The 26,623-nt window shown below is 54.1% G+C and overlaps 2 protein-coding genes across 3 annotated transcripts in view; one reads left to right on the forward strand and one right to left on the reverse strand.

Moving 5' to 3' along the window:
• The first annotated feature begins 5,281 nt into the window (after positions 1–5,281).
• Garem2 (GRB2 associated regulator of MAPK1 subtype 2) lies at positions 5,282–19,328 on the forward strand. 2 transcript variants are annotated; one of them, XM_052746051.1, is made up of 6 exons: positions 5,282–5,500; positions 8,455–8,595; positions 13,742–13,872; positions 14,439–15,503; positions 16,372–16,541; positions 17,078–19,328. In XM_052746051.1, exons 1-6 carry the CDS (start codon positions 5,389–5,391, stop codon positions 18,099–18,101), a joined length of 2,643 nt encoding a protein of 880 aa, XP_052602011.1. In that variant the 5' UTR covers positions 5,282–5,388; the 3' UTR covers positions 18,102–19,328. The 2 variants fall into 2 exon arrangements, with proteins under 2 accessions (XP_052602011.1, XP_052602012.1); XM_052746052.1 differs by lacking the exon at positions 8,455–8,595.
• Positions 19,329–20,760: 1,432 nt separating this feature from the next.
• Positions 20,761–26,623, reverse strand: part of Hadha (hydroxyacyl-CoA dehydrogenase trifunctional multienzyme complex subunit alpha) — a 37,446-nt gene continuing 31,583 nt past the window's right edge. Inside the window, exons 14-20 of the mRNA XM_052746053.1 lie at positions 25,501–25,587; positions 24,408–24,548; positions 23,938–24,006; positions 23,023–23,218; positions 22,243–22,357; positions 21,363–21,508; positions 20,761–21,281 (exon numbers count right to left, since the gene is read on the reverse strand). Coding sequence (XP_052602013.1) covers positions 21,136–21,281; positions 21,363–21,508; positions 22,243–22,357; positions 23,023–23,218; positions 23,938–24,006; positions 24,408–24,548; positions 25,501–25,587 — 900 coding nt within the window. The 3' untranslated portion in view covers positions 20,761–21,135. The remainder of the gene's footprint in view (positions 21,282–21,362; positions 21,509–22,242; positions 22,358–23,022; positions 23,219–23,937; positions 24,007–24,407; positions 24,549–25,500; positions 25,588–26,623) is intronic.

Raw genomic sequence — 26,623 nt, forward strand, 5'->3', positions numbered from 1 at the left:
GGTGTCCTAGGAGCCCGGGAGGTGGCTCCACACATGACCACGCAGACACATAAGCCTGATGACATGGCTTCCATCTGGTACGCTGTCCTGAGATGGAGTCACCTAAGACTCTGAGATGAACAACCAGTGGGGGACCCGGCTCCTTCAGGGAACGGGAAGCCGAATGTCTGGTACTTCTCAGGAATCTACTGACCCCTCACTTCAGCAGAACAGCTTGAACACAGCCTCCTGCTATCCTAAGGGCCAGAGTCCCCTCCACACTGCAACATTTGTTTACAATCTTGTGGCCTGTGACAGTTCCTTCTTCTTTAATGCCCCCCTGCCCAACTAAAATCACCCTAGAAAACCCCAATTCCCCCTTTGGCTCTGCTATTCTCTTGGAGACTGGCAGTTCCTGCTTTAAATAAAAGCTTTATCTTCCGGCTTCAGCGTGGCTCTAGCAGTCGCATTCTCTTGTGAAAAGCCTCAAGCCAACCCTAAAACCAACGGGAAGGAGAGAACCAACCCCCTAAAAGTTGTCCTCTGACCTCCTTGGAGGCACCAGGCACACATGTGGTGCATAGATATATGCAGGCAAAACACTCCCATATATATATATTTATTTATTATTATTTATATATTTTATTTATATATATTATATTTATATATATTATTTATATATTATTTATCTATAGATAGATAGATAGATAGATAGATAGATAGATAGATAGATATGTGTGTGTATTTAAATTGCAGAGTTGTATTTTTTGTTTTATTTTATTTTTGTTTGTTTGGAACAGGGTTTCTCTGTGTAGCCCTGGCTGTCCTGGAACTTACTCTATAGACTAGGCTGGTCTCAAACTCAGAGATCCGCCTGCCTCTGCCTCCTGAGTGCTGGGATTGAAGGCATGCACCACCACCACCAAGCATAACCACTGTCTTTAATTCCCACACTTAAAGTGCTTAAGACGTGGGATCTGGAAGGTCTGGAGTTCAAGGTTATCCTCAGCTACACAGTGAGTTTGAGGCTAGCCTGGGCTATAAAGTCCCTATCTTAAAGGAGAAGGAGAAGGAGAAGGAGGAAGAGGAGGAGGCGGAGGAGGAGGAGGAGGAGGAGGAAGAAAGAAGTTAAAAATGTATTATTATGGAACTTATTAATTATATGACTGTTCTTAAGCTTAAATACTACTTAGAAATGAAAATGCTTCATTTGGAGTTGGAGAGTCAGCTCAGTGGGTAGGGTGCTTCTTCTCAAGAGGACACGGATTCAGTTTCCAGTGCCCTGTGCTGGGTGGCTTCTAACTGCTTCTAACTGCATCTCTAGGAGGGTCTGAGACCCTCTTCTGGCCTCCAATGGGAATCTACATGCACACAAATGAAAATAAAAATAAATCCTTAAAAACATAAAAAAAAAACTACACCAGATAATATTGAATAAAATAGTAGCTTAGATGACATAGTGGTACTTGCTTTTAATCCCAGGATATTGAGGCAGGAGGATCATGAGTTCAAGATCAGTCTGGAATACACAGCAAGATCCTGTCTCAATACCCCTCCCCCACAAAGTCCCCAAACAACAAATGACCAGCTAATATCAGACATCCAGGCGACTGATCTGTTCAGCTCTGTTGACAAAAACTCTTGTCCAGATTCCTGAAATGAGGATTTCATGAATTGTTTAGTTATCTTTAGAATCTACTGGTTAGGGTTGGATTCCTATTCCTTCTTTGACTCTAACATTCCCTTCGTTATAAGAAATTAAAATATGACAAAAACTCCTCTAAATAGGCTCCTAGCTATCCCCCCTCTCTTTGTCTCTCTTGGTTTCTCTCTCTCTCTCTATTTTTCTTGGCTTTTCCAGACAGGGTTTCTCTGAGTATCCCTGGCTGTCCTGGAACTCACTTTGTAGACTAGACTAGGCTGGCCTTGAACTTGCAGAGTCCCGAGACCTGGGATTAAAGGAATGCACCACCATCTGGCTTTTTTTTTTTTTTTTTTGAGACAAGGTCTTTCTGGCTGCTGTTTTGGAACTGTGTAAACCAGGGAACTCACAGAGATCTGATTGCCCATGCCTTCTAAGTGCTGGGATGAAAGGCCTGTGCCACCACACCCAGTTACATTTCTTTCTTAAAGTCTGGCATTAGGGCTGAGGATGGAGTTTAGATAGTAGAGTGCTTGCCTAGAAACTGCAAAGGCCTGCGTTTAATGCCTAACCCCACAAAAAACCGGGCATGGTGTTGTACGCTTATAACCCTAGCACTGAGGAGGTGGAGGAAGGAGGATCAGGGGTTTAAGGCAATTCTCGATACATCCTGGGCTATGTGAGACCCTTTCTCAGAAATTCAAGGTAATCCTCAGCTACACAGCAAGTTCCTGGTCAGCCTGGGGTACATAGCAATGCAGCTGAGTGGTATATCAGTCATCTAGCATGCGCAAGGCCCTGCATTCAAATAACACACACACACACAGACACACTCCACACACAAGCACACACACACACACACACACACACACACACACACACACACACACTCACACACACATACACACACACACACACACACACACACACTCACACACTCCTATGTCCTTGGCTCTGCTCGCTGAAAAAGCTTAGAGGCAATACCCAGTCCTAAAGAGTGAGCATCCCAGCACCCAGAGTGTAAATTCAGAATGATTTTTCCTACTTCAAAGGACCAGGTGTCACTGGAGAAACGGCTGATGCCAGACTCCAGGCTGGAAAACGTAATGAGCACTTGGACTATCTGAACATTCTGCACAGTGAGGAACACACATGAGGATGCCACCACAGATGTGACACCTACATCCAGGGTTTGGCAGTCAGGAGACCATATGGCCCTTCACACCTGCTGTCTGGAGTCTAGGTTATGCCTGTTGGTCTGGCCTTCACTCTATAAACTCTCATATGGAGTCCTGTGACAGAACTTTTCCTGGGGAGACACAACACACCCATCTACTCAGGGAGCCCAGGACAGACCTAACTACAGATACCACCAAAGTTTAGCTTGGTGATCCATGAGTTTTATTGGGGTTACTTACAGGAATATGTGTGAGGAGTTACTTCTAGGAGCAGAAATGACTCAAAGACAGTTGCCCACCCTAGCACGGGTGACAGCTCACTAAGCTGGGAACCTGGAGCACACTGCACAGTCTGCAGGCAGCTCAACAGGTTGGAGAGTGTCTACCCAGGTGCCTCAGTTTGTCTAAACCTCAGTTGGTTTTTGCTTCTTCCAAACAGCTGGTCTGGGTCTGAGTCTTTTCAGCTTGGCTTCAGGGAGGGGCCTAATGAGTCTGGTTGGTTTCAGGGACTTCCTGAAGGAAGCTCGTTTGAGTTGTTTGCCTTCTTGCTTAAGGAGCTTCTCTACAGGATAGTATGTTTCAATCTTGGAGGAGCTTGTTACTCAAAATAGGGTCACACTATTCAAGAGAGATCCTCTGCCAGATGGAAAAGTGAACTTTTCATTCCCTGAGAACTTTCATGGCTCCACACTTCATCTGCCCTGCCCCCTTTAAGATATTTTTAGAAAAGAATTTTTTTTCCAAGACAGGGTTTCTCTGTGTAGCTTTGCACCTGTCTGAGGACTCACTCGAACTCACAGAGATCCACCTGGCTCTGCCTCCCGAGTGCTGGGATTAAAGGTGTGTGCCACCACCGCCCGGCTAGAAAAGAATATTTAACAAATACTTTAGTTTTTAAAATTAAGTTAATTGGGTCTGGAGGGATGGCTTGGCACTTAAGAGCACTCGTTGCTCTTGAAGATGATCTGGATGCGTTCCCAGTGCTCATTTGGTGGGAAGTGGAGGCTGGGAGAGTGCTTTGAACTGGCTGAACTGGCGAAGTGGGTCCAGGTGGGTCATGGCACCAGTCAGCTGGGTACAGGAAGTTGTTGACAGACTTTGTTCCTTTAGAGTATGATCTCACAAGCCTATGATCCCAGCTGCTTGGGGGACTGAGGCAGAAGGCTTGAAAGTTCAAGGGCTGGCTGTACTAGAGAGGAAGTTCAAGGCCAGCCTGGGCAACTTACTGAGCCTTGTCTGAAGACCAAAAGTGAAAGAAGGGTTGCGGATATAGCTTAGTGGTAGAGCACTGTTTGGCATGTGCCAGGCTCTGGGTACGAAAAAAATAAAAGGAAAAGGAAGGGGCGGGGAGTTCTGCTCTTGACACTGGCTCAGGGCTATAATGCACATTACATTCCGGCAGGTTAAGGCAGGAGGAGAAGAGAATGACTCTGCACACACACACACACACACACACACACACACACACACACACACACACACACACAGAGAGAGAGAGAGAGAGAGAGAGAGAGAGAGAGAGAGAGAGAGAGAGAGAGAGAGAGAGAGAATGAGACCCTTGTCTCAAAGGAACAAAACAAAAACAAATAAAAAATGGTGTTATCTGCTGCCATTTCCTTTGGGGTTCGGGCCCAATGTCAGATGCATCAGACCAAAGGGCTTGTGTCTACACGCATGGAAGCCTCCTGAAGGCGCGGAGGCCCAGGCTAGAGTCCATGGTGCCTTTTACGGAGCAGCCTCGGGACCAAGGTCCTCTTCATGGAGGGCACTCAGCTACGACCCGCCTGCACCTGCAGAGGGCGCCGCAGACGCACCGAGGCGGAGTGAGCCTCAGGCGGGGTGCGAGGCCACGGCCAGCCAGCACAGCTTCTGGGAAAGGTTTTTCCCCCCAAAAGAAACTCCTGAGCTGCAGCCAGGAGGGGATGAAAGTTGGTGGGGAAAGCAGAAAAGAAACTTGCATATTAAAAAACGAGTTCTGCTACTGACCCCAAGCGCCCAGGTGCCTGAACCTGTTTCCCCATCTACAGAGTGGATGGTGTGTATGTGTGTGGGGAGGGTGGGGGGATGAGGGGGTGGTGGTGGAGGGAATTCGGAAAGTGCTCTTAAAAGGATTCAGAGACAACCTAGATCCCAAGTACCACCTGCCCTCTCTGCTCCTCCCTAGTCTAAGCATCCCCGCCACCGAGCATCCGCCAGCTCGGAGGAGCCGATGTGGGTACCGCAGCAGGGCTGGACCCGGAGGGCACGAGGGGACACCGGGCCAGAGCCCCATCCGACCCATTCTTCTCCCCCTCTCCCCCGCCCCGACTCCTGTCCACCCCGAGCGCCCCGTGGCCGGCGGTCACCTGGGCACTCCGGGGGAGCGGGGCCCGGCGGGCGGGGCGCGGGGCGGGGATGGGGGCGGGGGCCGGCGCCCCGTGGGAGGAGGCCGGCCACGTGACTCCCGGCGGCCCGGCCGGGCTGCCAGGCGGGGAGCGCCGCTAAAGGCCCCGGGACGGGAGGTGGTGGCGGGCGCGGAGCCCGAGCGGCGCGGGACTGACTGGCCGTCGGGGCCCCGGGGACGGCGGCCCCCGGGAGAGCGCCCATGCCATGGAGAAGCTGGCGGCCGGGCTGGCCGGGCTGCGCTGGAGCATGGGCGCTTTCCCGCTCGACCTCATCGTCAGCCGCTGCCGCCTGCCCACGCTCGCCTGCCTCGGGCCAGGTACGGGGTGCCCGGGGAGGGGACACGGGGGGGGGGGCGGGGGGGAGAAGGATGGGGGAAATCAGGGACAGTCGGGGCCTCGCTCGGCTGGAGCTGCCGGGACTGTGAGATGCACGCAGCCCCTGCCCTCCCGGTCTCCAGCGATCTCCCAGCCTCGCTTGCCTTCTGGGGCGGCTCCCGGGACAACCCGAGACCCCGAGCCCGGGGACCACTTTCTGGGCCCCATCTGGGCACAGGAGTTAGAAACTGGTGGCAGGGCTGGGACAAAAGTTTTCAGTCCCCTTTGGAGCCAGTAGCGCGGCTGAGTCTCTGGGCCGCTCCGTCGTCGGTGCACCCCGCTTTCCCGGCGCTTGTCAGCCCCTTCCCCGGCCGCACCCCCTTGCTCTCTTTGTCTCCAGCCTCTCACCTTCATCCTCCTGCATCCCTTGGACCTCTGTAAGTCTTTACCCTACCACCACCCGCTAGTCCCTTTTTTGGGGGACCTTTCTTGTACCGTTCTTTGGCATCATCCTAAGGTCCTCTGGTAAAGGGCAGGCTACCCTCAGGGGAGGCCTGAGTGAGCGGGTCCCATCAGGCGTCCATACCCCCACCCCACCCCCCCAGCACAGGACCCTCGGCCCTCCCCCACCTCTCCTCCTGTTTCTCCAGCAGTCTCCCCCGCCCCCCACCCCCGGTGTTCCGATGATGGGACCCGGACCTTATTTGGGAGAGCCTGAAGGTTGCACAGAGTGAGAGGACTGTCGTGTTGGGGGGAAAGGGGAGCTGTTTGGCTGGGGGGAGGGGCGGGAGCCCGGAGCTGGCAGCCAGGCCGGGGGGGTTTTGTGTGGGAGAAGAATAGGGGTTTGGCCCGCGTTGGCACGCTCGCTTCCCTGAATGCTAATGGGACTCTGCTGTCTTCTTCTTGGACTGGCAGCCCCTGCTCTGACCAGCAGCAGCAGCAGCAGCAAGAACTGGGCACGGCGGGCACCAGGCAGGCTGGAGCAGGCTCTGTGGGACACCGGTGTCCGGGTGCGTTAGGCAGGGATACCTGACGGTCCAACTCTTGTGGGGCCTCGCTCACCACTCGGCGGCGTGTGATCCCGAGACTGTCTGCAGCTGCGCTCTGTGTGCTTGTGAATAGGAAATTCCGCCCTGGGTTCTTCCTGCTCACTTCCCACGCATCTCTTTGCCACCCCTTTCTTTGAGTTCTTTTCTGCGCTCTTCTGTAGAGGCTAGGCCTCCCCTGACACCTGTGCGTCCCATTATAATTGTCAGTTTCCTGTCTTCCACTGGGCTCCTGGCTTTTGGCGGAGGGCAGGCAAAGATCGTGGACACTCATTCACTGAATGAGTGAAGGAGGAATGGTGTGTGGTGGCCTAGCTGTCTGTGTCGGCGTGGTTATGACTGTGGTCACCATTAGAGTGTGAGTGGATACTTGAAATGATGTGTCCTTGCAAGGTCCCCTCGTGGGTGTACATTCAGGAATCGTCCCTTGGTGGAATATTGAGTCCCTTGCTTGGGTGACAAGCATTTGAACTGTTGGTGATGGTGACCCCTGGATATTGATGTGTATACCTGTGTGGCTGTGGCTTGTGTCCTTTTGGAAGAGTGAGTGGGACCTATTAGGTTAGGGCCTAGAAAGAGCTTGTAGAGTTAGAGAGAGCAGCAGACCTTCATCTCTTCCCGGAGCTAGAGAGCTGAGGAGGAAGTCTCAGGCAAACCTCCCCTATCTAGCATGCTTTCACACACGTACTCACACACAGAGTGGAAGATCCTCCCTTGAAAGCCCCGGATACCACACCCATTCATACACACCATACGGACATGCTTTATGAAACCCCCACGGTTAAACCATTTCCCATTTGTTTGGCTGGTAGGAAATTTGCTGTGTGTGTGTGTGTGTGTGTGTGTGTGTGTGTGTGTGTGTGTGTGTGTGGTGTGTGAGGGGGCTGGGAAAGAGACATCCCTACCCCCACTGTGCCCACCAGCTGCATCCAGGATACGCCCCATCAGTCTCCTGGAAGCTGGGCTGCTCGTCCTGCTCCCCTGGAAACCGTTGCTGGGGATGGAGCCTCTTGGGCCCAGACCCCTCCCAACTCCAGCACCTCTGCCCCAGTACTGATTTCCTCAGCCCAGGCTCCTTCCTTCTCCCCAGTTCTGCTTCCTAAATCCCCCATATATTCTACCCCAACTTTTAAGAAATGGCCTCTTGAAATGAGATTTGGGTGTCTGGGATTAACTCCCCCATCCTTTGAGGTCCCATGACTATGAGACTCTGTGGCAGTGGGTGGAGAGAGACAGTGTCTCTGAAAGATCCAGGAGTGGGCTCCTGTAAGCCTTGCCATTCTGAGCAGACAGTGACTTTATGAGCTCTCGTAGCCAGGACCCACAGGGACAGATCCCTTCTCGGTCCTTTCCAATGCCCCAACGGGGCTGTCCGTTGCCTAACCTGGGCACTGACTAGGCAGGATCCTGTTGGTGTGAATTTGCCTGGTTCTAAGACCCCACTCCTTTCAAGAGCAAAGTCTTTCTTACTCCGCCCCGGCCTGATGTCCCCCTCCCCCATGTCCCCACATGCCCTCAGCTGGGTGCCTTAAACTTGCTTTCACCAGGCCTCCTGAGGCCTGAACATGCCTGGAGGGCAGGAGCTGGCTGGCCCAGGCTCATCCGCTGGGAGTCCCTAGCCCCAGCTTGGGCTGGGACAGCCCATACTCCAGCGGAATGAGAATGAGCGGCTGTGGATGTTATAGCTTACAGAGGCCCCGTGGGGAGTCGGAGCCCAGAGGCCACAGCTGACAGCCCACTCCTGGCTCCTCCCGTGTTGCTGACCAGTGCAGGGATCACAGGGTGAAATCCCCAGGCAGGGGCTTGCTGAGGAAGAGGTGGGGGTGGTGGGGATCACCCAGTCTTTTCTTTCTTCTTCTCCTAACCTTCCCTCTTCTTTCCTTCCTCCTCTCTCTTCCTCTCTCTCCCAGGGGAGTATGCTGAGGGCGTCAGTGAGCGTGACATCCTGCTCATCCACTCCTGCCGCCAGTGGACGACAGTGACAGCCCACACTCTGGAGGAGGGCCACTACGTCATTGGGCCCAAGATTGACATCCCCCTGCAGTACCCAGGTGTGCCGCCTGCCGAGGGCCAGAGGGCTCAGGGTCTTTGAGCATGGGGAGGCAGGAGAGCCTAGGACCAAGGATGCAGGGGGAGTGTAAGGAGAGGCCGTTGAGGACCCCCTTTCCGTGGAGCTTCAGGGATGAGCTAGGACGTGTCAGTGGGGTGGTGGTTAGGGGTCATGGTTAGAGTTAGGGCTTAGGAGTATCAGTATTGTTTGTGGAGATCGGTGGCGCTCAGGTTTACAGACTTTTGAGTCTTGTTTTATATTTTGGAGACAGGTTTTTACCATATAGCTCAGGCTGGCTTTGAACTCATGTCTAGCCTCTTGCCTCAGCTTCCTGAGTACTGATTATAAGCATGAGCCGTGGAACTAGGTCACATTTTATCTTTATTTTAAAATATTTTTAAAGTAATGATTAAAGATATACACTTTTTTTTTTTTTTTTAAAGACAGGGTCTTCCTCTATAGATCAGACTGACTCGAACTCACAGAGGTCTGTCTGCCTCTGCCTCTCAAGTGCTGGGGACTAGAGATGTATGCCACTGCAGCTCTCAATGTATACCCACATCTCGAAGCCACTACACATGAAACTTTACCCCTAATTGGAGAGCTCCAAGGCTGTGCCCTGTGCGGCTTTTAACTTTTTCAAGTGCAAACAAAGAGAAAGTCTGCTAGAGTCTTCTTGGGACCAAGGAATGCTGAGACCAATTGTGGCTGCCTATCAGCTTGGCTATCCTTTTTCCCAGTTTTGTGTTAACGGTCTTCCTGGATTGACTTTTTAAACAATGTTGAAGTGTTGGAATCCTAAAGAATTTTCTAAGTAACTTTTTTTTAAAAAATGTGTTTTATATTTATTTTTTATTTGTTTGCAGTACTGGGGTTAAAACTAAGGCCTCATGCATGCTAGGCAAGTGCTCTAGGTACCTCACTGAGGTACATCCCCAGCCTCCTCTCTACCTTTTCGTTTTAATTTTTGTTAGATTTTTTTTCATTCGTTTTGTGTGTGCGTGTGTGTGTGTGTGTTTGTGTGCGCGCGCGCGCGAGCAAACATGTGTGTGACAGCACGTGTGGAAATCAGAGATCAACTTGCAGACTCTTGCCTTCTGCCCTGTGGGACAAGGAACCAAACAGGTCTTCAGGCTTGGCTGCACGCCCCTTGACCAGTGAGCCATCTCAGCGATCTTTTTATTTTGAGGCATGGTCTCGATAAGTTGCCTGAGTTTGCTCTGTAGTCCAGGCAGGTCTTGAACTCGTGCCTCAGCCTCTTGAGTGGTTGGGGTCACAGGCCTGCACCATGCCACCAGGCCTGGCTCTTTGTGTTTTATGAAAGGTTTTGTTTGAAGAAAGGATCTGCTGCCAAAGGAAATTGTAGCACTTTGGTTTTGCAGGTAATGAATCTAAGGGCCTTACCTTTCTCTGTCCTTACCACTGCTCTCTCTGGCCCGGGCCTCCCTGGAGTCAGTGGACCTTAAACCTTGCTCCAGCTTTGATCTCTTTACCACATATTTGCAGGGATGGCCCTCTGTACTTCCAACACCCCAGGGAGGAAGTCGCCCCAACAGTCTGGCTGACTTGGGGTTCTGTCCTGGCTGTAGGCTTTTGGTGCCTGCTCAAGCTAGAAACTCCCCTCACTGAGAATCTGGTGTTGACTCAGGTGGAGATCCCTGCCTTCTTGGACTAAAAAAACCCAGCAGTTTGGGAAAGCCTTCACGGAGATGGGAAACAGTTTGGGAAAGCCTTCACAGACACTGGTACCATTCCCGTTGTATTTTTAAAGTCCCGGGAAACCAAGTCACAGACTTCCCAGCACATGGTGAATGAAGGGAGGGAAGCCTCAATCCTTTTCCCCATTCATTTTGATGACTCCTTAGTGAGCATGAGAGGTGGGGATAGGACAGTGGGGTGACAGCTGGCCTGCAGGGCCTGCGGGGGCCCCAGCTCCCTCTTCCGCTGGGCGCCTCGCTCACTTCATAGGAGTGAAAAGAGGGGGCTGGGCCTCCGAAGAGGCTCAGAGTGCAGGCTCCACGCTGAGCCCTCCCAATGAATTAATAATGGCACTGTCCAGGCCGGCTGTGGCCAGGCGCGGCCAGCGGGGGAGGGGTGGGACTGGGGGCGCTGCCACTGTGGCTGCCCTCTGTCTCCAGGCTGCCGGGAGTCAGGGTGACTTGGTGTCTAGAGACATCCAGGCCAGTGCTGCCCGAGGGTCCAGACACCTTCCCCAAGCACCGGCTATTTGCAGAGCCCCTCCTCTCAACTCCAACACCGGCCGCATAGTATGCATCCGTTTTACATACTAGAAATCAGAGTCCAGATGTAAATGATTTCACACAGCGATTGGATGCACAGCCGAGACTCAGCCGCATCCGACTCTGAAGTCTGTGCTCCGTCTGTCCCATGTAACAGCTTCGGGTACCGAACCGGGCCTCGTGCTAACCAGGCAGGAGCAAACGAGTCACTACCGCTGTTCTTTACCGAGAGCTCGCTGTGGGTCGGGTTTTGGGAGCAGCTGTGGGATGCTTCTGTCTGGAAAGGATGATCAGCATAGCGCAGATGTGTCTTGAGACTGTAGGGTGCGATGGTCCCCAGATCCTGTAGTGGACCTTGCTTACCACTGACACCGTTGTGAGAGGCAGGAGAGGAAGCTATAGGGCAGAGGTTTCTAGAGGCCAAAGCACGACTCCCCGGAGGTCTCCCTTCCTTCCTCCCTCCCTCCCTGCAGAAGTGACCCGGCTGCGCGGCTGAGGGGGCGGGCGGTGCTGGATACCATGGTTACATCGATCTTCCCTGCCACATCCTCCCATAATCCAACCCAGACTGGGCTCCAAATCTGGCCACAGGGGGCAGCAGGCATTTTCTTCATGCCTGGATGCTTATGGTTGAGGTATGGGGGTTCGTGTGTGGATATGGAGAGGGAGGAGGCTGCAGCCTGTTAGAGAGTGTCAGCCTCGGGAGGCCTGCTCCTTGATGGATGCTGGCCCCTCCTCATTTTATCCCGGATGGCTTGGGCTGTGGCACCTCTTCCCTCTGGTGGCTGAGAGGTTGAGGCTGGACCAGGACTCTCCTGCTTGCTCCAGGGCACCATCCCATCTTCCCTTCTCTTTCTTACTCTTTGGTGCTGGATGTTGGTGGTTCGGCCCAGCCCTTGGTCAGTGGCTCTTCAGGCACCAGGGGTCTCTTAGTCTTCCTCTCCCTCTGGTTGGGCTTTGGGAGGGGTGAGAACCCGCTTCACTGTGTGTTTATACCAGGAGCAGTGTGGGCATTTCTTCGGGTCATGGGTCCCCAAAGTGTCAAGACCCTCTTTTCCACTTCCCTAACATTCCTGTCCCACACAGCTACACTGGCTCTAAGTGGTGTCCCCAGACATACAAGTGGCACTCCCCTGTGTAGCACACCTGAGACTCCTTTGCTGGTCTTCCAGGATCTTTCTCCACCATCTTCCTCTTGGTTGCCAGTGCAGAATGGTTTGGCCAGGCCCACAGTGACCAGTGGACCATGTGTATGACCCTCAGTTCCTTCCTTCTTTACTTCCCTCCTGAGTCACCGGGTCCGAGGAGTCTTCCTCCTGGGTCACCCATGGGTCTGCTCACTGTGTGCTGTTCCCTGGCTCTTCTCCAGGATTCGTTACTGGATCGCTGGCCCGATTCTTGCCGGAGCTCATCTTGGATGGCTGTATTTCCTTGTTCAAACTCATCCAGGGGGCCTCATTCATTTTTCTTTCCTGGTTTTATTGTGTGTGTATGTGTGTACACACACGCGTGTGGATGTGATGTTCCTGCAAGTCTGTATGTCGGAATGGTGTGTGCGCATGCACACTTGTGCAGAGGCCCAAGATTGACATCAGGTGTCTTTGTCAGGTGTTGCTGTTCGCTTTATATACTGAGGGAGCGTCTCTTCCTGAACCCGCAGCTCCTCCCTTCTGCTGGTCTGGCCTGCCAGTTTGCTCTGAGCATTTCCCATCTCCACCTCCTTCGAGCTGGGATTACAGACCTTCGGCCACGCCCACCTAGCTTTCCATGTGGGTGCTGGGGATCTGAACCCGGATCCTCAGGTTTGCAGGACAAACACTTGACCTGCTGGGCCATGTCACCAACCTCCTCACTTCTTACAGAATAAAATGTCCATTTGAAAGGTGCGGCTTAGGCTGGAGAGATGGCTCAGAGGTTAAGAGCACTGCCTGCTCTTCCAGAGGTCCTGAGTTTGAAGAGGTTAAGAGCACTGCCTGCTCTTCCAGAGGTCCTGAGTTCGACTCCCCGCAACCACATGGTGGTTCACAACCATCTGTAATGAGATCTGGTGCCCTCTTCTGGCCTGCAGGCATACATGCTGTATACATAATGAATAAGTAAATTTAAAAAAAAAAAAGAGAAAAAAAAGGTGCAGCTTGGCGATCCCCTGCAGGTCTCTCTTCTGGAGCTCTTTTCTCACAGGTGTGCCTCAGGACCTGTCACCTTTGGTCATCACTGGGTACTCGCTGTCTCTCCTACTATGCCTGAATTTTCTTTCTCTCTTGTTTTTCTTTTCTTTTTTTTCTTTTTAAAGATTTATTTATTTATTTATTATGTACACAGTGTTCTGCCTGAATGTAAGCCTGCAGGCCAGAAGAGGGCGCCAGATCTCATTACAGATGGTCGTGAGCCGCCATGTGGTTGTTGAGAATTGAGCTCAGGTCCTCTGGAAGAGAATCCAGGGCTCTTAACCGCTGAGGTGTCTCTCCAGGCCCCCTGAATTCCTTAAGAGAGCAGGCTGTTTACAGAACGGTGCGTTCTGGAGGGCCTGCGGTAGTGACTGACAGGACAGGGGGTGTGTCATGAATGTGAGTGAACTCCGGTGAGGGAATGCAGCAGAACTCTGGAAACTGTCCTTTCTCCATCAGGCTCTCCCCATTAGTCCCTCACCTAGTCCGGCCTCTTCCTTCGGTGCGAGGCCAGACCTGTTCTCAGCTTCTTTTTAAGCTCCTGTGGGTAGGCACAAAAATGGGCGTGGCTGGCGAGGCAGGGCGGACACTTCCCATGAGATGTCTGTATACCTGCCTTCCGCCCGCCTGAATTCCCAGAGGGACTAATGAGTTTAGGATAGCAGCTAGTCAGGGACCTGGGTGTTCCCAGGATGCAGACCTGGCCTTCCCCGGCAGCCTGTGTCCTTCCCCTGTGCAGGCAAGTTCAAGCTCCTGGAGCAGGCCCGGGATGTCCGGGAGCCGGTGAGATACTTCAGCAGTGTGGAGGAGGTGGCCAGTGTTTTTCCTGACCGCATCTTTGTGATGGAAGCCATCACCTTCAGTGTCAAGGTCAGTCCTGGCACAGGGTAGGATCGTCCCAAGCTCCCCTACCCCCAGGTTAGTGTTGAGGGAGGGAAGGAGGGAGGGAGGGTGGCTTCCGGGCGTGCACCCTTTGGTACGGTCAGGCTATGCCAGAAAAGCAGTCTGTTTGACTCAGTGGCCCGAAAAGGAAAGATGGTGGAGCAGGAATGGTGTTGGAGGGGGTCGCGACCTGATGAGAACACTCAGGGTGGCTTTCTTGTCCATCAGTCCCTTTCTCTTTACAGTAGTCGTGGGTGGGTGAGGCATTGTTGTCACCCGGAGTGGTCAAGCTGGCTTAATAAAATCTGCCATGATTGAGCACTTCCAAAGCACACCTCTATAATAATACTACCGTATGAGGTAACTAAGGACCTCAGGAAAAAACGTTAAAGTTGCACAGCGTCTCTCTAGTCCCAGTCCAGTGCTCTTGCTCTTATGTCCGCGACAGCTGAAGAGGACAGGCCTGGAGACCCCGCGGAGCTTGGAGCTCAGCGGCGTGTGACTTTCCTTGGGACCCAGGTTCGGGCCTCACCTTGTCTCTGGGATTCCCCCAGGTGGTGTCCGGCGAGTTCAGCGAGGACAGCGAGGTGTACAACTTCACACTGCACGCGGGCGACGAGCTCACCCTCATGGGCCAGGCAGAGATTCTGTGCGCCAAGACCACCAAGGAGCGCTCGCGCTTCACCACGCTCCTGCGCAAGCTGGGCCGCGCTGGGGCCCTGGCCGGAATGGGCGGCCCCGGGAACGTGGGGACCGCGGGGGGTGGCGGCGGGGCCGCCAGGCCGGTCAAAGGCAAGATGCCCTGTCTCATCTGCATGAACCACCGCACCAACGAAAGCCTGAGCCTGCCCTTCCAGTGCCAGGGCCGCTTCAGCACGCGCAGCCCGCTGGAGCTGCAGATGCAGGAGGGCGAGCACACGGTGCGCGCCATCATCGAGCGCGTGCGGCTGCCGGTGAACGTGCTGGTACCCAGCCGGCCGCCGCGCAACCCCTACGACCTCCACCCGGTGCGGGAGGGCCACTGCTACAAGCTGGTCAGCATCATCTCCAAGACGGTGGTGCTGGGGCTGGCGCTGCGCCGCGAGGGCCCGGCGCCGCTGCACTTCCTGCTGCTCACCGACACGCCGCGCTTCGCTCTGCCGCAGGGCCTGCTGGCCGGGGACCCGCGCGTCGAGCGCCTGGTGCGCGACAGCGCCTCCTACTGTCGCGAGCGCTTCGATCCGGACGAGTACTCCACGGCGGTGCGCGAGGCGCCCGCGGAGCTCGCCGACGACTGCGCCAGCCCCCGCCGCGTGCGCCTCTGCTTGCCCGCACCGCGCGCCCCCGGGCCGGTCCGCGCGCCTGGACCCCCGGGTCGCCTCGGGCCGGCTTTGCCAGCGCCCGGCGACGGCGACCAGGAGGAGTACGTGAGCCCCGATTGGGCCGGGGCGCCCGAGCCCGCGGCGGCGTGCACCGAGATCCCCTACGAGGAGCTGTGGGTGCACCAGGCCCCTGAGAACCTCGCCGATGCCCGTGCCCGGCCGCTGCCAGGGCCCGATCTCATCTCCTTCGGGACCGTGGGGGCCCCACGTCATGAGCCCGAGGCCCCACCGCCTCCTGTCCCCCCCAAATCCGAGGCGGTGAGTCAGCTCTGCTCTGTCCTCGAGGGAACTTGGGCAGGTTTTAGGGGGCCACAAAGGTGTTGACACCCGGGCCCCTGGGGTGTGACAGGATGGCCAGAGTGAAGGGGGCAAGGGAGAAGGGAAAGACCAGGCATGGAGAATCGAGGGTGAACTGGAAACAGGATTACCCACAAGCTCCACAAAGTCCTTCGTGAAGGGAAAGTTCCCACGTGCAGTAATGTAGGAAATGGAGTGACTTCCAGCAACCCCTAAACTCCTTGAGAGTTAGAACCACATTGTAGCATCTGAGATGTTCTGCGCTGAGGAAGAGTTTTTTTTTTTTTTTGGTTTTTCGAGACAGGGTTTCTCTGTGTAGCTTTGCGCTTGTCCTGGAACTCACTTGGTAGCCCAGGCTGGCCTGGAACTCACAGAGATCCGCCTGGCTCTGCCTCCCGAGTGCTGGGATTAAAGGCGTGCGCCACCACCGCCCGGCTGAGGAAGAGTTTTTAACGGTTCCCATTTATTTGTCTTCAGGACATTTCCCTCATCAGTCACACCTATTAACACACTCTTCAGGGAACTTAATTGGAAGGACGGGATCCAGGTGGCAGGTCCCGTCCCTCCCGTTTGTCCCTCTTGTCACACCCTCCCTCCCCCACCCCCCTCCCCAGAAAGAAAATCTCTATCTGCCCCTCCCCCATCTGCTATCATTCACAGTGAATTTACGGTGGACTCGGGGACTGCTGTGGACCGAGTGTGAGGGACAAAATAGGCTGGAGATGGGCCCGGTGGATAGCTGGTTTATCTAGACAGGGCAGCCTCCCTGCTGGGGAAGTGAGGTAAAGAGGGCCAGCTGCCTAGTGAGGCAGTCGCCTTCTGTCTGCAGGTAAAGGAAGAGTGCCGCCTCCTCCACGCCCCTCCTGTGCCACCTCGGGGTGGCAGCAGCTGCGGCAGGCTCCCAGGCAGCCCCCCAGTGCCGCCCCGATTCCCCAAGCTGCAGCCGGTCCACTCGCCCAGCTCCAGCCTCTCCTTTTATTCCTCTGGCCTGCAGGATGGGTGAGTCACGGCCTCGGTCCCTGGCTTTGCCTAAATGCACAGTGTGGTGGTGGGGGGGTGGTCGTTCTGTGCTGGGATTCTGCTGCAGGAAAAGCACTGGTTTTCTTTCTTTTTAGATTTATTGATTTTACTTTTATGGGTATGAGTGTTTTGTCAGCATGTATGGATGGAGGTTCAGAAGAGGGCATCGGATCCCCTGGAACTGGAATTATGGATGGTTATGAGCCACCATGTGGGTGCTGGGAATTGAACCTGGGTCCTCAGCAAGAGCAACAAGTGCTCTTAACCACTGAGCCCCGTCTTCAGCCTTGAGATCATCTGTTTTCCAATTTGTACTTCCTCAGTTTAATTTCTCCTGCACGTTCTGACATGACTTGGGGATTCAAGAGGGTCTCAGGCTTTGGGGGTAGCAGGCTGGCCAGCTTTGGGGAGTGGAGAGGGGTAGTCTCCTGCCGAGGGCTGTGCGGTCCTGTGACGGTCACTTCCCGCTCTCTCTGCCTCATGTGTCCACCCCGTGTGTCTGTCTCCGCGTACAGGGCAGGACCCCGCAGTGGCAGCGGTTCCCCGTCACCGGATGCCTACTCCCTCTATTGCTATCCTTGCACCTGGGGAGACTGCAAAGTCAGCGAGTCCTCTAGTCGCCCGCCCCCAGGACCCATGCCTTCTACCACCACTCAGCCCAGCCAGGCCTCAAGAGCCCTAGCGGAGCCCCTGAGTGGTCGAACCACCTCCCTCTTAGGGGCTGACAGCCCAGTGGTTAAGAACTACCATGGCTGTCCACCTCTGTTCAAGCCCTCCCATCCCCAGAAGCGCCTTGCTCCCTTTGGTGCGCTCAACCCCTTCTCTGGGCCTGCCCATCCTTCAGGCGCTCCAGCGGCCTCCTCTTCTGGGTCCATATCCACCTCGGGTGCCCTGGCTACCTCCAGCCCCACGCATTCCCCAGGCCCAGGCCCTCAGGGCCAAGGTTACTCAGCTGCTCTCTCCTCCTCCTTGTCATCCTCTGAGTGGCAGGAGCCAGCGCTGGAGCCCTTGGACCCATTTGAGTTGGGGCAGGCCAGTCCTCCTGAGTTGGAGCTGCTGCGCTGTCAGGAGCCCAGAGTTGTGGGGGCTTCTGGGTCTGGACCCTGCCTTTCACCGATTGGTCCTCCCAAGGCCTTTGAGCCGGAAGGTTTGGTGCTGAGGCAGGTCCCCGCCTCCTTGTCACCAGCTGCCTTGCAGGGACCCGAGGCAGGAGGACCCCTACTCTTTCTCACCCAAGGGGGCCTGGAAGGGCCTCCTGGCAGTCCCCGGGAGGGGACCACCGGTGGTTCTGGAGTCCGGGATGCCGTCTCCTGGCAACCACCAGCCGACTTGTCCTCACTCTCCCTGGAAGAGGTCTCGCGCAGTCTGCGCTTCATTGGGCTCTCAGAGGATGTGGTGAGCTTCTTTGCCCGAGAACGCATCGATGGGAGCATCTTTGTGCAGCTCAGTGAAGACATCTTGGCTGATGACTTCCGTCTCACCAAGCTTCAGGTCAAGAAGATCATGCAGTTCATCAAAGGCTGGAGACCCAAGATCTGAACTGTCCGCCCAGCGGCTGCACAGCCTGAATGTTGGTTGGGAGCAGAGGCCATGGGGTCTGCCAGAAACAGCACTCCCAGAGGTCCTTCCTGCAGGGAGAGTCTGGGCCAACTGAGGCTGTTCTGAGTGTTCCAGGGGAGGCACACGCACTGGGAACTGTGGCCCCCCGGGGCCAGGCCCTGCAGGAGCATGTCTTGACTTTGTGAAGAATACTTGGGGAGGAGGCTCCGCTCTGCGCCTGGGGAGGCTTTTGCTGCCATTCCCAGAGCAGGGGAAAGGTGGTGTGTATGTCAACAGGAGGCTTTATGGTGGCGGAATGCCTTCCTGTGCCGCGCTGTAGCCTTTCAGACACCACTCACTTCTCAGCCCTTTATGGTCAGGCTAGAGAGCAAGGGAAGATGGTTCAGAACTTAAGCACAGTTTCCCCAAAGTGTCCTCTCCTTCACACGCTGCAGCTGCTCCAGAGTTAGGGGTGTGACTTCTGTCTCTGAGGTACCCTCTTTCTGTCTGCTCCCATGCTTAGGCACTTGACCGTGGGCCCTGATGAACCAGTCACAGGCTGTGCCCAGCACCTGCTTTGGGCTTGGCTGTGACGTCATCACGGCTATCATACGGTTTTCCATGGGGCAGTCCAAGGACAGTTCCTGGGGGAGAGTGTCTAGACGTAGGCTAGCTGCTCTTTGGTTCTAGAAACAAGCAGTGGTCAGGTACCCGCCACCCTGCCTGTCTCCCGCTGCTGGCATTTCGCTCTGATGGACACTTGGGTTCCTCCTTGGTTTGTCACTGGTACAGGACAGTGTGGCTGGTAAAGGGAGGTGGGTTGCTCGGCAAAGTTGCTTGCTCCTGAGCCCAGCCCCTGTACTTACATGGTTTGGAGACGATCTCTGGGCCCTTCAGTCCCAAGTGTGCTGATCAGTGTGCCGGCTAGAGGCCTGGCTAATGTACAAACCCCACCCCATTCTTCTCCAGCACCTCTAACAAGAACTACATCCCTCCTCTGGTGTTGGGGGGTGGGGGTGGGGCAGAGGTGGCCGTTTTCTTGTCTGCCTTCCCTGACCTACCTAGATATTTATTTCTTGGGTCTTCTTTATGAATAGTTAAGGCCTGCCCACACCTGTGCCTGTGGGAGGGGAACACGGGAACTGATACCACGCTGCTTGTCTTCTCACAACGGATGAATCCTCAAGGATTAGGAAATAAAGCCTAGATCACAGACTAAAAAGTGCAGGACCCTGGGTGTTGGCAGCTTTGTGTGTGTGTGTGTGTGTGTGTGTGTGTGTGTGTGTGTGTGTGTGTGTGTAGGGCCATGAAGACCAAGGGCATACCTAGTATGTACGTCTCTGAGCAGGGGAGGACTTTGGAATGGTGTGTGCAGCTCTTAAACCCCCGAGATACACACAACAGCGTCTTCAAGTCTGTAAAACTGCACCCTTCCGCAAGAATCTTTAACCTCTAGTAATTTCTTTTTAAATTTTGTGCATTGGTGTTTTGCCTGCATGTATGTCTGTGTGAGGGTGTCAGATCTTGGAGTCACAGACAGTTGTAAGCTGCCATCTGGGTGCTGAGAATTGAACCCGGGTCTTCTGGAAGAGTAGTCAGTGCTCTTAACCACTGAGCCATCTCTCCAGCAACCCTCCTCCCCCCTTTTTTTTTTTTTTGGCTGGCCTGGGACTCACTCTAGACCAGGCTGGCCTCGAACTCAGAGATCCACCTGCCTCTGCCTCCAGCCACCTTGAGTCTTAAGTAGTATTTACCAGATTCTACACCTTCCTGCTTAGAGGGAAGAACCAGAAGTCAGAGCTCAGTGCTACTGAGGGTCCCGGTGTGACTGCCAGCACCGCCAGCTCCCCTGAGACACCCCGAGTCCCACAGCAGACACCTCGTCTCGGTCTTTGTGCACAGGATCAGTTCTTTACCTTCTGGCCATCTGCAAGTCCAGTTGAGATGACTCAACTTTAGAGTTGGTCTTCCTAGTGAACTGCACTGTCCCATGGAGCCCGAGATGAGCTCCCCTTACAAGCAGGGCAGAGGCAAGGGTCACAGCACCATCTGGGTTTAGAAGGCAAAGTGTGGTGGGACCTGAATCAGGATTCCATAAACCCAGTGACTCAGCGGGACTCAGGAGCCCAGCACTGCTTATACAACTAGGCTCTGTCCCCAAAGTCAGAACCTTGCCACCAAGGGGTGGGTGGGGCGAACTGAGGCCACACAAGTGAGGTGGGGCGAACTGAGGCACCCATCTTCCTCGGCTTTGCAGGATTCCAAAGCTCCGGCAAATGCTACGTCCTCTGCATAACTCTCTCCCACAAACCCGAGAAGCCAGGGCTGAGGCATGCCGAGCAAAAAGACTGCCTTCAGTGGCACAGTGAGGAGATGAGTTTGGGGAAAGAAGCATCTTTCGCATCCTGGTACACCATGCCCCTCTGTTCCCACCGCTCCTGCCGACCAGGGCTGCAACTGTGCCGTAGGCGGCCCAGCCAAGGCACTCAGGCAGTCAGCTTAAGGCATGGGCACAGAAAGTCCATTTTCTGCCATCACGATCCCCCTCTCAGGCAGCTGCCTCGACATCTCCCAACACGTTTCTGCTCCACAGCGCAGCGCTTCATTACTGAAGGGGGTGCTTACACAGAAGGGCAGACAAGAGAACAGAGCAAGCAGGCAGAGGCCAACAGTCTGGATTTTATTATTACCCTGTGTTTGGCTGGGTACAGAATGCCCTCCCCACTGCCAGTCCCCACTGGCCTGCGGGGGCACAAGCAGCAGATGCTCTGGGTTACTCCGAGCTGCTGCTCTGGGCCTCAGGCAGGGCTGTGAAAGGAACAGAGTGGGCTCACCCTCCAACACGAAGCACAAACTTAATTCAGTCAGACTTCAGCAGGAGGAAGGGCTGGTCAGGGCTGAAGGCACTGTGAGGGAGAGCAAACCCAAGGCCAGACCTGGGCTTTCTCCTGCTTCCTGAAAATCTAGACAGCACAGCTGAGAAGTGGCACCAGGTCTGGGTTAGTGCATGGACGGGGCAGGCTGGGGGGCCTGCTCACTGGTAGAACTTCTTGCTGGAGCTATTAGCGTGGTCGAGGAGCAGCTGGCATGGGGTAAACTGTATTCCGTAGGCAGACTCGTACTTTCGGAGCCGGTCCACCACCTTCTGAGCACCATACAGATCCACAAAGCGGAAGGGCCCTGGGCAGAGACAGGACTTCAGTGAAGGGACAGTAACAAGCGCAGGGTAAAGGAGGTCGGCTTCCCAACCTGCACACTGACCTCCCAGACAAGGGGGAAAGCCAAGCCCGAACACGGCTCCGATGTCTCCTTCTGCAGGTGTGGCCAGGATCCCTTCCTGTAGGCACAGGACGGCCTCATTCACGAACCTTGTTATCACACGGTACTGGATGTCTTCGTCCGAGGAGCTGAGGAGAAGGAACAGGAAGGAACATTTCGCTAAAGAAAATGGGGGGAGCTGGAGTGCAGCATGTGGGGTGGGGGGAGTCCTAGGGAGCCCAGCAGCCAGGGTGGACCACAGCGTCCTGAAAGATGACCTAGCCTTTCTCTTGGAAAAAGGGGTGGGACTTTCCCTAACTGATGTGAACCTGAGCACCCAAGACGGCCTGGTACAGAGGAGGCTCAGTCACCGTTCCTGACAGATCAGTAACCACAGTGTGTTCCCAAAGGGGGGGAACAAAGGGGGGCGGGGCGGGGGCCTACACAATCCATCTCCCAACTTCACAGGCAAGGCTTGCAGTCAGGTGGTGGTGGCACAGACCTCTAATCCAGCACTCGGGAGGCAGAGCCAGGCAGATCTGAGTTCGAGGCCAGCCTGGTCTACAGAGTGAGATCCAGGACAGGCACCAAAACTACAGAGAAACCCTGTCTCGAAAAACAAACAAACAAAAACAATAACAAAAACAAAAAGAAACCCTGTCTCAAAAAACCAAAAGCAAACAACAACAACAACAACAACAAGAAAACACAGGCAAGGCTTGGCCTGGCCTGGCCCACTCTCACTGGGGTACCTGCAGCTGAGGACACATGCAGGGGTTTAGCTGTAGTGTTTTGCCAGCTTTGGGTCGTAAAGAGAACAGAAAAGGGGCTGAGGAACTTGAAGCTACCATTTCTAAGCAAATAGTCACTCAAATCCACTTACACCTCAGGCTTGGCAGGCAGCCTCAGGTTCTCCAGGATCTTATCCATTTCAGAATTCAGGCTCTTGTTCTTTGACCCCTCCTGGTAGATGTAAAAGCCCTTCCCAGACTTGCGACCTAAGGGAAGAGAGAGACTGCATCCGTCACTGTCCTTCACCCTAGCTGAGAACTGTCTGCGGGATGCTGTGGGTTTCTAGCATTCTGTGCACTCCTAAATGCCTGTGTCCAGACGCCTGAGCCATTTAATCCTTGATGACTGGCAGAGAAGAGAGGAAGCCCTTGGTGCATGGAAGTCTGAGTCTGAACAAGAAGGTTGTCCATTCCCCGCACCCCCCCTCCCCCACTAGTGTCCACACAGGAGGCCCAGGCCTTAGCGGTGATTTTCCCGCAGCCTTCCTTGTATGTTCTGAACAAAGACTGAACTCCCCACAGGTGGCCAGACCACAGGCTCAAGCCCGGACACAGAACTTGTTCCTGTGGTCAGGCCTCGGCAGGAGGAAGATGCTGATCGATCTATCTATCTATCTATCTATCTATCTATCTATCTATCTATCTATCCATCCATCCATCCATCCATCCATCCATCCATCCATCCATCCATCCATCCATCCATGGCCGAGTCCCATAAGCCTAGATGCTGCCTTTCCCCCTAATCCACATGCCCAGCCTAAGAGATCCCCTCTGCTCAGGGCTCTGTGTCTAGGGAACTCTCCCCGACTCTGCTCTCAGGCAGCTGCTCAGAACTCCGCACAGCACTACTCATGTCTCCTGTGACCACTCACCCAAGAAGCCCTTGGAGACCATCTGCTTCAGCAGCTCTACACTGCCGCCTCCAAACCGCTCCCCAAAGGCCTTGCCGAGGTCTTCTGCGACGTGCTGCGCCACATCCACACCAACTTCATCTGCGAGGGTGGCAGCACCCACGGGAAAGCCGAAGCCTGTGGTCAAGGTGTCCAGCTTCTTAGGGTCAACTCCTTCCTGAACAGGAAGGAAAGCAGGAGCCTCAGAGCACAGCCATCTCATCCCCCAACAGAAGGGCTGCCTGGAATGACCCAGAGACACGGCCTTGTGCCAACCCCACTTCTTTTCTTGGACATCACCTGGCCAGGTCCTGAACCAGCACTTCACCCAAGGAAAGTGTAAGTGGAAACCCTGAAGCTTTCCCACAGCACTTGAAGAAAGCGTAGAGATGACCAGATCACTCAGTTCTTGCTTGTGATTCTGGGACTAAGGAGATGCCATGGCTACCAGGACTGAGAATGCTGGCATTCTGAGGCTAGGGAAGTGCCCAGTGAAGAGGAGCCTCTTGGCCATGGAATGATCTGGATGGCCACGGAGGTGTGTGTGTGTGTGTGTGTGTGTGTGTGTGTGTGTGTGTGTCAGAAGCAGATACAGTGATAGTCAGGCCCAGCAGGGTCTGGTCTAAAGGTCCTCACCCAGGGATACAGAAGCAGTGTGTCTGAGTGTTCTGGGAGGCCTCTGGCTCCTGCAATGCTCAGGAAGCTAACAGAGCAGAGTTAACATTCTACCGATTGGGCAGTCTCAGCCCCAAGATGCCTGTTCAGTGTGGGAGGGAGGCACAAAAGGGCCTCCAGGGAAAAGCAGGAGTATATTCTGGGGGAGCCTGTCCCTCATCTGGACATCTTCAGCTTGGAGGACAGAGTGAAAGATCATACATTCCACAGAACAATACCCACCTGGAGGATTCGCATGACTTCAGACATCATGGGAGCAAGACACCTGGTGGTGTAGAAGCCAGGGCCATCCTGCCAAGAGAGAGGAAGAGAGCTCACGGCCGGTCCTGCTTTGGTTGAATTACTCATGTCCACACCCAGTCTCCCTTTCCCAGACTTCGTTTCACCGCTTCAGCTGACTTAACTCTCATCAGAACGCTCAGTGTTGAGCTGGAGAGGAAGCCATCCTGAACAGTCCGGGTGTCATGCAACCCCTGAGGTCTGGAATCACTGGTGAGGACCCGCCAGAGCCTAGACACCACTGCACCTACCCCACCTCAGTGGGACAGTCACTACTACTGTCATTTCAGAGACAACCCAGGGGTCAGTGTTCTAGAGCTGGCATTTCCCCCCAGAACAGCCAGACACAATCCTGGAGGCACAGGAAATCTTTTTAGAATGTCCCCAAATCTGCCCCTACTCCCATGCCTCACCTTCACCACAATGATGACCTTGCCCTGCTTGAGACCCACGGCCACGGCAGAGGCTGTTGTGTCCTTGGAGGTTCTGTCGGTCGTGATGATTTCCAGAAGCTGCATCTTGTCCACAGGAGAGAAGTAGTGCATGCCAATCACCTGGTGAGGGGAGCCACAACCACAGATTACCAGTGCTGATGGGAAAACCCAACCACGCCTTGTTTGCTAGGAAGACACTGGAGAGAAAGGTCTGTGGCCAGGAACACTGCTGATCTAGTCCAGAGGCTTGAGTCTGTGGTCTCATAATCAGCTACTACCTGTCCCTGATCCTTCCTTCTCCTGCCGTTCCTGAGCCGCCTCTATCCATCACATCCCCTTGACCCTGCTGTGTGCTAGGAAAGTAGACTGTTGTTCACACACACATTGCATGAGGAGGACGAAACAGGCTTGTGTGGTTTGGAGACGTGGACTTAGTATTAGCAACTCTAGCTGTTTAGAGATTTTTTTTTTTTTTTTTTGTATTTCTGGTCTCTCTGGCTGGTCAGTTGAAGCTACTGGTATCCTCCTGAGAAATGAGGCATTTTATTTCTCTTTGAATGGCTACATTCTTCCTTAATTAATTCACTTAAGCGAAGATAACTTTCTAGGCAGCATTCCAAATACTCAGTGAAAGTCCTTCCAAATCTAGAACTTTCCTGTCCTGGGTAGGAGGTCCAGGTAAGGCTGCGGGTCCCCCAGCCCTGACCGTCCATTCCTGGATCTGGAACCTTACCAAGCCTAAGCAGTTACCACACTGCACTATGGCCAAACTGCACACTGCTTCTTGGTTTAGGGCCTATCCTTTAATGCCTAATTCTAAATTAAAGTAAGTTTAATAGTTTAAACTTGAAAAATAGCCACCGGGGGACACACAGCAGCCACTAAGTGTATTCAGTTGTAATCCACCAATTCCTACACCTGCAGATCATGGCGTTCAGTTTTCGGTGCCCATTTTTTTGGGAACTGCCCCCAACCATCTCACAATCTATCCTGGTCCTTTCCCTGGCTGTATTCTGAAATTTCCACCAGTGAGTCTGAAGCAGTCGTCATGAGGGCTTTCTGTCCAGGTCACCTTCTCAGGTCTTTTGCTGACAGAAGCAATCTGATTGATTGGGAGAGCAGATGTGTTGCTGGCAAAGATACAGTGCTCTGGAGTCACCTGCAAGAGGAAAGCATTTAAGAATCGGTCAGGTAGGCCTGGAGATGACAGAGTCCACAGCACAGCTGAGTGACACTCGGCCCCGTTGACTCTCTCATTCGCACGTGCTCACAGCACAGACGTAACTCACCCAGACATTGTGAGTCATCTAAAAGCTTTCATGTTGACCTTGTTCTCTTCTCCTCTAGCGATGGCCTGCTCTGCCCTGCCCTGCCCTAGAGACGACATCTCAGCACTTGGGTAAACATGGTACCTTCGGTGATGCCAAAAGGATGACTGGAATTATGTTTTCTTTAAGGTGGGCATGGGTGTCCACCCGCTTGTTATCGGGATGTGCTCTCAAGTCTGCAAGATTATAATCACCCCGCCGCTTGTTATTGGGATGTGCTCTCAAGTCTGCAAGATTACACTCCCTAGCCCTGCTCATCTTTAATAAGGCAGGGAGTGTAGACTTACTTGATTCTAATAGTGCCACTGAAGAGCAGTGTGCACTGTGATTGTGCCTGCAGCACAAAGACACTATCACTGTTAGCTTCACTAGCCTGTCTCTGCACTGTCCCTAATACAGAATGTTCAGCATTCTGTCTATGATCTCAACTTATTCAAGTTGTCTGACACTTGGATGAAAAATATGGAAGGCATCTCTGTTAAATTTACACAAATCTAACTGGGCGGTGTTGGCGCACGCCTTTAATCCCAATCTTCTACTCTAGGAAGAGCAAATCATCATCTCCAAAGATGGCTGACAACAATCTCCTCGCTCCTTGGCCCCGCATGCCTTTCTTCCCGTACAGAGGGAGTCTGTTTCCCATGCTCTCAATCAGGGCTGGCTCTGATTTGCTTTTTACCAACAGAAGCATGGCTGCTGGTCTCAGGCCTCTCTGCAGTTCTGCAGCTACCACTTTGGCTCTTGGAGGACCTTGCTGTGGAGAAGTTCTAGCCATGGGAGGAGGGAGGCCATGGGGTAGGCACTGGGCTCCCAGCCAGGTTGCCAGCCGACTGCACTCCCGCCACCTGACTGCATGTCCACGCGTGA

Source organism: Peromyscus californicus, unplaced genomic scaffold, assembly GCF_007827085.1.
Source record: "Peromyscus californicus insignis strain IS unplaced genomic scaffold, ASM782708v3 Scaffold_1__1_contigs__length_55948999, whole genome shotgun sequence".
Taxonomy (NCBI): Eukaryota; Metazoa; Chordata; class Mammalia; order Rodentia; family Cricetidae; genus Peromyscus; species Peromyscus californicus.

Bases quoted from the DNA above. Each gene is read 5' to 3' on its own strand.
- Garem2 (XM_052746051.1), top strand. From the start codon at position 5,389: ATGGAGAAGCTGGCGGCCGGGCTGGCCGGGCTGCGCTGGAGCATGGGC. The intron at 13,873-14,438 runs GTCAGTCCTGGC...GGATTCCCCCAG, and splicing joins CCATCACCTTCAGTGTCAAG to GTGGTGTCCGGCGAGTTCAG. The intron at 16,542-17,077 runs GTGAGTCACGGC...CTCCGCGTACAG, and splicing joins TCCTCTGGCCTGCAGGATGG to GGCAGGACCCCGCAGTGGCA.